This window comes from Trachymyrmex cornetzi, unplaced genomic scaffold, assembly GCF_001594075.2.
Source record: "Trachymyrmex cornetzi isolate Tcor2-1 unplaced genomic scaffold, Tcor1.1 scaffold127, whole genome shotgun sequence".
In the NCBI taxonomy this organism is placed as follows: Eukaryota; Metazoa; Arthropoda; class Insecta; order Hymenoptera; family Formicidae; genus Trachymyrmex; species Trachymyrmex cornetzi.
The window spans coordinates 1,360,735-1,373,039 of NW_017295839.1; the positions used below are offsets into that span (position 1 = coordinate 1,360,735).

The following is a 12,305-nucleotide window of genomic DNA, read 5'->3' on the forward strand; positions in this document are numbered from 1 at the left end:
ATTTATTCAATGCAATACAGCACCCTCGAGAGACTGTTCTACCATCGATCCGAGGGATTGGTCGAGAAATAAGAATAATGCGTTGTAATTAAGTCGGAGCGGTGGAGTTATGGATTTCGTCTTGTATGTAAAAAGAAATAACAGGGATTTTTATTACCCTTGTTCCAGCGTTACGACCATTGTGTATTTTAATCTCGGATTCTTAGGTCCATATTTATAGCCGTCATTTGAAATCTCGTCTTAAGGGAATATCAAGTGAAATCCTTAGAACAGAGACATTTTGAGATGCGAATGGTTCGATATAGCGACCTTTCGATTAGAGAACTACTGCGACTACTGGGTTGTTCTAAATTATTCGATTATTCATTTAAGATTTAACTTGACATTCAGATATTGATTAAAGCAGACTTATGTGCTTTTTCTTTAAATCGATATCAAGATTTATTTATAAACTGATATTTGCATGTATTCTTACTGGGGGAAATAGATTTATATCTTAGAAAAAGTCTTAAAATTGAAGAAGATAAAGGACAAAGAAATCAATATCTTTTTTATATGCAGATAGTCAGGTAACACTTTGCTTTTATTTGACGACCAAGTGCTGATATCCTTTCCTTTAAGAAGGAAAACCAATAAGTGCTTCGGTCTAGTTTGGAACAGTGACGAAGTCAACAAAACGAAGTTAAGCCCTTTGCTAAAGTTTGCTTCAGTTACAAGATGCAGAAATTTTAAGAGATTTGGTACTTTCGATCTATCATCGATGATTTCAGTGATACAAACTTATTTCAAGTATCTGCTTATTAATAAATAATTTATCATCTCCTAGGTGCTATTTTCCCAGATGGTTCGGAGAGTTATTATTATCGTGAATGACGTCTCCAGACGATCGGTCGAACGGGTCTCAATATTAATTTCCGTCTGACGACGAAGAAAGCATCAGTTACCGAGTAATATAACTTCCGCGTCAGTCGCATCGCTAAAATTGTGTAAATGCTTTTAAGAAGGATATCAACTGATTCGCAGCTTCTATTAAGACGGTGAATGCAGTTTATTGTATGCTTTTCGATACTTCGCGTCGCAAATGTCGCAATGGCTGCGAAATGTAGAGCACGGTTTGCATTTTGTGATTATCAAATTCAATCATGTTCAAATTTAGTTAGAGAAATTGAAACCATTTACACAATTTTGCTTTCAATTCGTAAAGAAAAACGAGATGTCAGCACAAAGAAAAGGAGATGTGATGACTTGAAGATGTTTTATAGAAAAATTGTCAAAAATCAATATCTATTTATATATTTTCAATTAAGTTTCTTAATTGCCCGAAAATATTAATTAATAAAGGTCTTATTCCTTAATATTAAAATATAGAGTCGTTAACAATTCTAATTATTTCTACAAATTTTAAATGCTATTTGAATAGATTCGGAGACTGTTTTATAAACCTTTTGCATCTATTGTTTAACACTTTTTCTCTTAGACAAACATCGAGAACATCGTCGATTATATTAAGATAAATAATTGAAAAACGACAACAAAATGAAAGTAGAAGTCATAAATTAATTAATTAAAAAGATAACGTTACATTTCCACGAATGCGTAATAACGTGAAAATGTAGAATTTTTAATTGTTTCTAATAAAGTACGCAGTATTTTCTCTTTAAAAAATTACTCTTTGTTCATGTGACGTTTTCTGTGAATTATCGTGTAGAAATAATAGAGCCGCCATTGTACTATCCTCTTTATCAGCATGGCACGAGATGCCACACTGGCATAGTGAGGCGGATTGACCTTAATGATGTAGCCGGGGATAGTTCCAGTCTGATTCGTCCCTCTCGTTGGCGGTCCTGCGGAAAATTTGGCCGATAGCCAGTAAACTGAAATGCAGGCCAACTCCCTCGATTATTTGTTTTTGTGCCATATCGAATGTAAATGATGTGCCAAGTCTTTGCTAATTGCCAGATTTGTACGAATCGATACTATTTAAATTTTTTGTTTTTTTTTGGCAGAAGCAAACTAAAATAACCTTTATACCAATAAATGTATATATTGGAGTCGACATTGAATAGACGAGGTCATGATCACAGAAGTGATTATAGAATTTCTGAATAAGTTAATAAATTTGTAATATAATAAACAAATTTAGATTAAAAAAATAGATTCCACTAGATTAAAACTTTTATATACGTATATATTATTGTATATTTATAATTTGGTTTTTAAACTAATGAGTGCGGAGCAACAAGTATAATCATAACGTTTTATTATAAAATTTGATTTGTTTAGAGAGAAATCACGCTGGACTAATATCCGATCTGATAACCAGGAATTACACGATAAACCCATTTCGCAACAACAATATGACAAAACGCTAAATCTCGTAAACCTTGCTTTAAAAGATTTTAATATCAGTATATATTACACAAATATCTACATATTTTCAAACAATCCTATTAAGGTAGCAAACCGACATGATTTGTCATATTAATACTAAAAATTGACGACAAATATCGTTACATTGCTATCTGGATATGACACTCCTATAGTTGAATATTATCACAAATCTAAAGAATAAAAGAAATTTTTCAAGTTAATAATGAACAAACGAAAATGTTCATCCGAGCATTCATGTACGAGCGTATATCTCCGCGCTATATTTTTCCATAGAGTATATAGAGAGTTCGAAATACGGAAGAGCCAAAGGGATGGATTATTGGAGATATCGGACGCCGCGTTTCTATTTATGGCCATGAATGCGTGCACGAGTGGGTGCAAATATATCTCTCGGACGAGCCAGTGATGTATCTATGCGATATAATCTTAACATTCTTTCCAATTCCGATTAAATTAACGACGCGCCCGAAATTAACTGCACGTGTTTGATCCACGTGTCAATCGTCGTCGTTTCAATCTGGAATAGTGACACTCGAGAGAATTTCGAGGCAATCGAAGAAAGCAGTTAATAATCTAGGATTGGGACAGTAATTAGGACATTCCCAGAATTCCTGCGTGCGTGTATGTGTGTGTATGTGTGTGTGTAATCAGTTCCTGCAAACCTCCTAATTGGATCAGCGAGTCAGTGATGTAAGTCAAGCGCTAAGAAATAGAATCGATCGATCTTCCAACTCCTTATTTTCCAACCCAAGCCGCTCTTCATGACGTCAAAGGGAAGAGGATCGTCATTTCTTTCGTGAAGATTCGCCGTCGATCGAAACGATTAGAAGTGACGTTGAGACAATACAGGAAAGCACGCGAGTGGGCCGACCGAGGGATTTCGGGTGTTCAGCGTGGGTTGATTCGCAATACAAATTTCACTAGGATATCAGATGATCTTCTGATTCTCATTCAAGGTAAATCATTTTACTGCCGCAATTGCCGTGATGAGACACCCGCCGATCGACGCGTGGGTGGTTCACCGGCACAGAAGCGTGGATGTGCGTGCCCGCCGCGGTTCGCTCGCTGTGACAAAACGATAGTGTTGGTAGCAACCCGATGTATTGATTTTGTGGTACAATACGGTAACTGCGAGGTGGAGCCGTTGCAGCTCCAGTACGACTGTCGTACCGCCATATTTGTTTCCCCTCGGCAGACCAGACGAGACTGCGGAAAGCGGATTTTCTGCGGTTTACACCGGAACGGCAATTTATTCCACCATTGCGTAAGTACAGATTGAAGATCCGGACGCAACCCCGTGTTGTTCCGCGCGCGTTCTCCAATCGTTTTCACCCCGCGAAGAGCGCGGACTCCGAGCGCGTAGCATCCCCTCGGCGAGCAGGTGGCGAACGACGAAACCCGCGTAAACAACGCGTGGCAAGTGCTTGACAGGTGATTGTCTGACAGCAAAACTACTCCCGCAACTTCCTGCAAGGTGCGTACGAGCTTCGCACGTACTTGCACGTGTCTTTTGCCGTTTGATCGGCTATCGCGTATCGGCGTGAATCCGTGACGCTATTACCGGTTGATCAAAGAGGGAAGCAAAAAAGCAACGAACCTTCGTTTTGTATCTTCGACAATTTTGGAGAATTGTTAATGGTGAGCTGAATCACTGTGGAGTTTTGTGAGTCATTATAATCTCATCGTAATAATTTCGATGATGGTAGTTTGAAATACATGGAATTTCAGTGACGTATATCTTTAGTGATTCACGCGTTCTGTTAAACAAGAAATGACGCAACGCGCGTGGGAAGAAGCTATTATTAAGTTTTCCCATAAACGTTTCTCTAAATGTTCTTTTTCCGCACAAGATTAAAATAGTATCAGCATCAAATGGTTATTACAATTGCGGAGTAGACTGCTCCATTTAATCTGTTCGCGTAATTGTGTCTATATGTACTACAGCAAACAATACAGAATCTTTTCTGTTTCATTAATTAAAATCTTCTTTTTTCTTATACGCAACAAGAAATTGTAAATTATAAATGAATGGAATTAACTGAGAATGGTCAGGTCTAGCGTATTGTCAATCATAGCACGATCGATCGTTCATTCTTGGTTACAACACGTGTCAATCACGCGTTCGTTTAAACGTTTGATCAAACAAAAAATCAAATATGTACTTTTTCCTCAATATCTATAATATTTTTTAAACATTTGATGTGTCTACAATTGTTATATTTATTTAAAAGAAGGAAGAAAACTTAAACATACACGAGATCACTTTTCGATATTATCTTCAATATAAAATAATTTTATCGTAACGCGCGCGCGTATTTATGTGTTTGTATTATTGTCTTATTATTACTTTATTTTATTGCGTGACAATACGCGCGATAAGTTATATATATCATGTAGGGTTGCGGCGTTAGCTGTGAGTATTATAGATCGGTATCTATAGCCTTTATAACTAGATGTAAAACATGTTCTGTAACATCGGTATAGATGGAATATTATCAAGTGATAAAAGTGACACGTTTATACTGGTCCACCGATAGATTGAGAATACATACGGAAATATATCCGCGTTGCGAAAGGTCTTTGCGCTGAATAATTTAAATTCAGGTGATCGATTCTCAGGTGAGCCGCAGAAACGCGACAAACTCTATTCCAGTCGACCTCATTTAATATTCGACCGAGCCGCACAATTATATCGCATAATATTGTCAATATTGATGCGCATTTTCTCTAATGTTACGCATCTGGAATTATTTATTTATCAATTTGTAAGTTCCTATAAAAAGAAAGTTATAACAAAGAACTGCTATTTTATGAATGCAGTATAACATTCTTTTATTTAAATACTCTCTTATTATTAGCTTTAATCTCTGAAAAATTTCAGCTGCCTCTGTTCTTCTTTATGAAGACATACATCTTCAATTTAATTATGATAGAATCATTTTGTAGATTCCATCTTGCTTTATGAAAAATATAAAAATATATAAAAATATAAAAATATATAAATTATCATAGAAATCGTTCGTGTTTTCCCGTGCCAATCGATATAAAAAATTGATGTTGACACGATTCAAGTTGCGTGATTCTGTATGAATGATACGAGAGTCCAAAGCGTGTGTATTATACATTAGTGGAAAACCGTATAAAACGGAGGCGCCACACCGTCTAAGCCTGGCGCTCGATAAAATACGAACACCGTAAGCTTCGTTTTTGTTACACTCTTTCGTTCGCGTTTTGTCAGCGTTTTCTCTCTTCTCTCATTCTTGCCTTTTTCCATGGTTAAACTGCCACATGTTGCGAAGGTCGTTAATAAAACTGTGTCACAGTATAGGGGCAGATCCATTTTGTGTGATGAAAAGAAAACAAAAATTGAGATTCTTACAATTGGAAAAGATTCTGTATAAAAATTCCGCTGAACACAAATTAATAGCAACATTACATTATTTTTCTACTCAACAATGTAACTGTTATGTGTTATATTTATATTGTCAATTGGAAAATTATATTGATGTAATGATACTATTTGTGTTTATCGTGTATTGTTTAAGAATTAAGATCATCGAGAGATTAAACAAGTCTTGCTTATGAAATTTTTGTAAAGTAAATTTTGTAGATTTAGAAAGGGACTTACATATTGTACATTTACGTTTGCGAGAGATAAAATATTTTATGTGTACTTGGAGAAAACATATATGCTTCGATATTAGAAGAGACACATAAAACTTTACGACTGATGTCAGTTATCTTTCAAAATGGTCGCTGGAATTTGTCTTCAGCATTAATCTACAAGACGTAAAACATCAATATAAATAACGATCATGTATTAGTTCTGTTTCTGTTTTTCCAATCGGAAAAGGAAACATAAAGCCAAAATTAAACCGCGCTAGGTATTGTCGATTATTTTAATGGGAACAAATGGTTGTCGACCTAGTTTCGCTGTTACACTTAGACCTCTTAGGAATTCCTTGCATAGGCCTATCACCCGCAACCAGTGGCGTAGTAAGGGGAGAGACAGGGGGGGGGGGGTGGTCCGTCCTGGATGCCGTCTTTGCACGGGCGCGAATTCATTAGTATACATACATACTTCCTCGTTACAAGCAGAAATGAAAGACTTATTTGTAATGGAATACAAAAGGCCATAAATTATCTCGGTTGCTTGGGTGAAAGACAAAACAGGAGCAATTAAAGCAGTGGAATCGTTAGCTTTTACAGCTTTTTTGCTACAGAACGGATAAATTTCTGTTTGTAACGCGAGAAATTTTGTTTTTGTAAAAGGAAAGTATACAGGATGGAGAGGTACTAAGTATTTAAAAAAATTTTAAAGGACTATTCCTTACACAAATTCAAGACAAAAACTTTATTATATGACGATGTGTCGAAACGATTTAATTTCAAAGATACAAGGTGTTAAAGTTGAAAGAAAAATTTTGTTTTTTCCAAAAATTAAAAAAATCAATTTCGGGTTATTGTAATGAAACTTTTTGTATGTTTCAAAATAATCTGAAATTGGTTTTCAAAATAAAATAAATTTCTTTCATTAACTTAGACACTTTGTATCTTTAAAATTAAGTCGGTTCGAACACATGGCCATGTAAAGTTTTTGTTTGTTTTGAAATTTATATGAAGAATCACTTATTAAAATTTTTTAGAGTACTTAGTATTCATCCCGTATGATGCATTTTTGACATTCATTGCTTAATTTATGAGATTAGACGATTTTTTCATCTAATGCTGTCACAATTTTCGGCAAAGTAAAAAGACTGTTTTTTTCTCCTTACTATTAATGTGGTCTTTCCTTTTCTGCGCTGTTCAATTATCTCATTAAAAAATTGACTTATTTAAAATTTTTAGTTTATTTAGAAATTGCTGTCTATTTTTTATATGTCAGTATTGCAAGTATGTTGTATGTGAAAGAAAAGGGATAAAATGCAAACAAAGATACTGCTTGACAAATTGATAGAGCTATCTGTTAATTAGTCTATCAGTGATTGACGTTAATAGTGTAGTAAAGAAGACGTGAGATTATGGTGGAGGGAACGGTCGTTGTTTTCTCTTACTACGCCACTGTCTCCAACGCATATACATGTAATCCACATTAGATGAATGCAGCTGGAAATTATTCCGCTTCGTACTTGGGACACTTTGCTTTAACCTACTTTATTCTCAGCAGCGATTTTATTATGGTTCTTCATAGCATGCTTGACTATTTTTATAAAGTTTTCTTAGAAAACCTTTTCTTAGAAAACCTTTACTTAACTCGCATCATTACCAGTTCGTCAGGTTTTAACATTAAGTGAAAGTTTTCAAACGATGTAATTAAATTCAACTTAAGAACTCTTATACAAATCGTACAAATCTTGAATCTTTTAAAAAATAGGAAAATATAAAAAAATGTTCTACTAAAGAAATTCTGAGGTTCTTCAACTCGTATTGTCGTCTGACGATTCGCGAAAAATTCGAAAAATCGCGACCAGCTGGTCCGAATTGATCGAAACCCGCCATCTCTGGAGATCACCCTGCATCATTCTCCCTTAGATGTCTTCGTAGTACATGACGTCAATTGCGGTAACGCGGACGGTGCCGTTGCAGTCCGGCGATGCGCAGTCGCGCGACACCGCGATCAATGTGCGTCCTCGCGCGAGGGTGCCGTCGGCGCATATTACACGAGGACCGGGACAGAACATGCGCGCGGGTAGACTCGTCCTGCGGTAAAAAGGAAAGAGACTTTTACGCGCGTGGGAACCTCTGACGTGGAATGCCGATGATGCAAATGCGCTTATATTTCTGCGTGGGGCGGGATTCGACGAATTCGCGATTTTGCGAAAAGTAACGTAAAGATCGAGATAAAAGGCTGAATCATCAACGCCGCGTCGTGTTTGTGTGATGTGATACGGAATGTTGCGACGAACGATCCTCGCGACACGCCACGAGATGTAGAAAGCTAGTGCAGCAATATTAACCGCTTAATTTTTGGTGGTTGAAACGCTCGAAAGTCTGTTTAATAAAACTATCTTTGTTAAAATAATTATCGTTTTCCATTCAGCAACGAGTGTTGTGGGACTTATATCGATAAAAGTGCAATTTTGACTTACATAATAGTCAGTAACAATAATGATATGCACAATTTGAAGGTTTTTATTCGGCATATCTTATCAGGATGTTGGAGAATTCAAGAGTAATCTTTTTCCTTTACAAATGCTGACAAGATTGTTGAAGAAAAATACGAAAAATCTTTGATTTATGGACTCTAAATAGTTGTTAAATCACCGTTGAGTCTTCTCCAATCTATTCAAGTGAACATAAATCACATGTTTATCTAGCGAACATTAGTTACACCTTCGTCCATGTAAGATGAACAAGTGCACGTAGACAATCGATTGGTGAGCGATCAATCCAATTGGAGCAGAATGCCGAAGCCAGTTCCGGTGGAGAACCTGGTGATACCACCGCAGGATGGCCGCATATGCGGCACGATCTGTATCTGTCAGATGACGATGGTGCTGTCCTCGGTCGCGTTGGTGTATCTGACGGTCGCGATCTACATGCCCAGTGGACGAGCGTTCCAATCGGGCATCAGCGAAGTGCCCGTGATGTGCACAACAATTCGAGCGGTGAACGCTGACAATTGCGAGTGGGGTAGTTGTGGCGAATGGTGTCTGTCCAAGACCTCCGGGCCCTGCGTGCAGATTCATGTGAATCTCCGCAGGAACGGATCCACGATTCTGTTAGCAAACTGTACGAACACGACGAATAAGACTTGCTACGGTATCGATCAGGAGAACGCGAAGAAGTCAAAGTGCATCGCGGACGAGTGTCGCAATCTGACCGGGACATTCAACTGCTCCGCAGGCACCTGCATCAACATCACCGACGCCTTCGAGTGCATGTTCCACGACACGGACCCGCCCCTTAAGTGTTCAGGTCGTCGTGGCAAGATCACTTGTATAGACATAGACGGCCTATTCAATTGTAATCGCGGCACCTGCGAGCGCATACGCACCCCCTACAATTGCGATCGCAGGTGCGTCGATATCCCAACCAGGAATAAGAATATGATCCTTCTCAGCGGCGACAAAGTGTACTTGAGCCAGTGCGAACGAGCTATAGATGTGGAAACTAATCGCGAGATATGGCACGAAGATCGTGGCGACATCATGATGGCCTCCTGCTACGGGATCTTTAATTCCACGTTGGGGGTGGAAGCGGTGGACTGCATCAACGGTTCCGTGCTGGAAAAAGATCTGCTAAGCGATCTAACGAACTTCACTTACTTGTCCTACTTAAATATATTCGCCACGAAACCCCTGGACAACGACAAGTTAGTCGCACCGCCGGAGCAGAGCCTGATCATCGCCAACGAGAGTAAATTGTTGATCAACCTTGAGGGATGCGTGAACACGCTTCGGGATGAGTGCAAAGAATTCCTTCACGAGTACGGGAAGGACGGTTCCGATCATAACGCGCGTGCTAGATTCCCGTGTTTCTACGCTGAGGCTAATACGGGCGTTGTCGTGTCACGATTCGATCTACACACAACCTATAGAGAGTTCTTGATCGCGCTAATCCTGCCGAGTATTCTGTTTGTCGTCAGCTGTCTGACTCTGATCTTCTGTCAGAGGACAGTCGTCGTCGGGGACGACGCTAGAATGAGGTTCAAGGGCACGCCCGGCACGCTGGTCTCGATAGAGAGAAGCGCGTCGGGCAACTTAGGGGATGCTGGCGGAGGAGACTCCGTCATGGCGCTCTGAGATCCGTCACGTAAGACTTGTTTTCGGCAGAAAATAGTTGCGTTCTAAGGCATGGTGTTATAATTAGTTGTATCGCTCTAAATCAGCTCGTTTTCACATTACAAAAGGTGTTTTATTCGATTCCTCTTGTCTTGTAGTTTACAATATTTATTTATAAATTAATTTTATGTAACTTTCATCCGCGACTTGACAATATAATTGTCTATAATTATACCTTCTTCTCTCTTCTCTTCTTTTTTCTCTCATTCGATAGAAATTAATCATTTTGCGCGATCGTTGTAGTAATAATAATTTTTATAATTATTTAATAACTATTATGACTTTTATAATAATTCTTGTCATTGTGCAAATTTCTTAGTTTATAAATCTAAACCATTTAAATGGCATGGCATGAAGATACTGTAATTTTAATAAAATCAGACCTAAAGTAATATATGTGAATTGAATTATTTTTCCAACGCTCATTACTCTCTAAAATATTTTGTTATTATCTTTTCATCAAGGAAAGATAATACGAGCTTTGGATATGTGTAGAGTATATCAGTAGAAGAAATACATTTTTTCTGAATACATATGTTAGAGGGATTAAAACAGCATTTAACATTTAAGACATTTAATTTTACACGAATGTATCATCTATCGTCTATCATAATAAAAGTATATATTTTGAGTTTCAATTATATTTTCGTTTGTAATAAGTTAACAATCTTTAAAGAGAAACATCAGCGATTTGTGTTCAATGTATTATACATTATCGTGATATGTATATTATCGTGATATAAGAACAAAATTTAATCCTTTAGCGGCGGCACCGTTTTATCATTTAAAAAACTTTTTTTGATTAATTTTTCTCAAAAATCTTGTAAGTGAAAAGCCTATTGATATCTCGATTTATTAATTTATCGATGTGTACAGCTTTTTTTGCAATAAGAAATAGGCATTATATTTTCAATGTTCAATGCTGCACACACTTTTTTGGATCCTCAATTCTTAAGTGCAATTAAACTATATAGATGCCGAATTTTCCGATACATTCATACATTTCTAAATGTAAATCTATAATCGTGAATGTTGTAAATATACTACACTTGCCGTTAAAGGATTGATCTTTTCAGGAATACACTGTCGCATTGAAGATGTATTTGTTTCAATGTTTGTGTTGTTATAGAGATACAGCGTAATATTATTTCCTTATTTTGCAATTCGCAGATTAAAAACTCGGTCAATGTTATTACGATTAATTGAGAGTACCAAATGAAAAGCAATTGTTTTATTTGACTATTTTAGAAGAATATTTAAATAACTTTAAACAAATATATCATTCAATTAAATCTGTATTAGAATAAATATGACAGTTATTTATTTTGAACTATTCTACGAAGTCCAAAGCTCATTAAATTTGAAAAGAAAAATCCGCGAGCTGTTTACTGATAGACAATCACTTTTATTAATGTTGCAATATAGATTTTAATGTTGTGTTAACAGGCATTCCCCTCCTGGAGGAGAGTCCGGCTCGTCAGTCGATATTCTCCCTGCGCGGGCATTACTGAGGTGTGGGGAGGGGGGGAACGCGTGATAAAAAATTCTCATCTTGCAATTTAATAAAACAAAAAACGCAACACGTACACATTCCTGCAAAAGTACCAAGAAAACGAAGTGAAAAAGAGTGGTCAGACAACAAAGAGATCAGGAAGAATTTATCTACTCGCACTGCCTGCACTAAATATTTGAAAGACCGCACACGCATGCTTATGTGACACGAGCAGATGTTGTCACGATACCGAATGTATAATTCCGCACGATTCTCTCGTTCAGAAAGGAAATAACGGTTCAAGAAAGAAGATTTACTCGATTTTGGCGTTTTTCACACGTGACATTCGTAGCTTTTAAGAGGTTCCCCTTTTCTGATTGATTTGCCGCGACCAATAGCTAAAGTTTAACAGCCAAGAGGCGCGCCTTGCTGATGGATGATCGACACGAGACGAACTCTCGATAGCCTTGCTTATCTTAACTACAACTCATCATAATCACCAGAAGTGCGACAACGTGAGCAATCTAGCAATATCGACGAAAGTCGGCCTACTCAAGCTCGAAGATCTTTATCTCAAGAAGCTTCGTATTCCAAAGTTTTTTATATCCATAAGTCCTATTTACATCTGAAAAGTTGAT

The 12,305-nt window shown here is 37.3% G+C and overlaps 2 protein-coding genes across 2 annotated transcripts in view; one reads left to right on the forward strand and one right to left on the reverse strand.

Annotated features, from left to right (window-relative positions):
* Window positions 1-12,305, reverse strand: part of LOC108770446 (UPF0769 protein C21orf59 homolog) — a 61,951-nt gene that overhangs the window by 19,765 nt on the left and 29,881 nt on the right. The gene's annotated exons all lie outside the window — the stretch shown is intronic.
* Teh3 (tipE homolog 3 phospholipid transfer protein) lies at window positions 8,543-12,257 on the forward strand. Its single transcript, XM_018522043.1, is given in 4 exon segments — window positions 8,543-10,100; window positions 10,103-10,146; window positions 11,622-11,640; window positions 11,643-12,257. Coding segments are annotated over 4 exon segments (1,464 nt in total). The 5' UTR covers window positions 8,543-8,795; the 3' UTR covers window positions 11,739-12,257.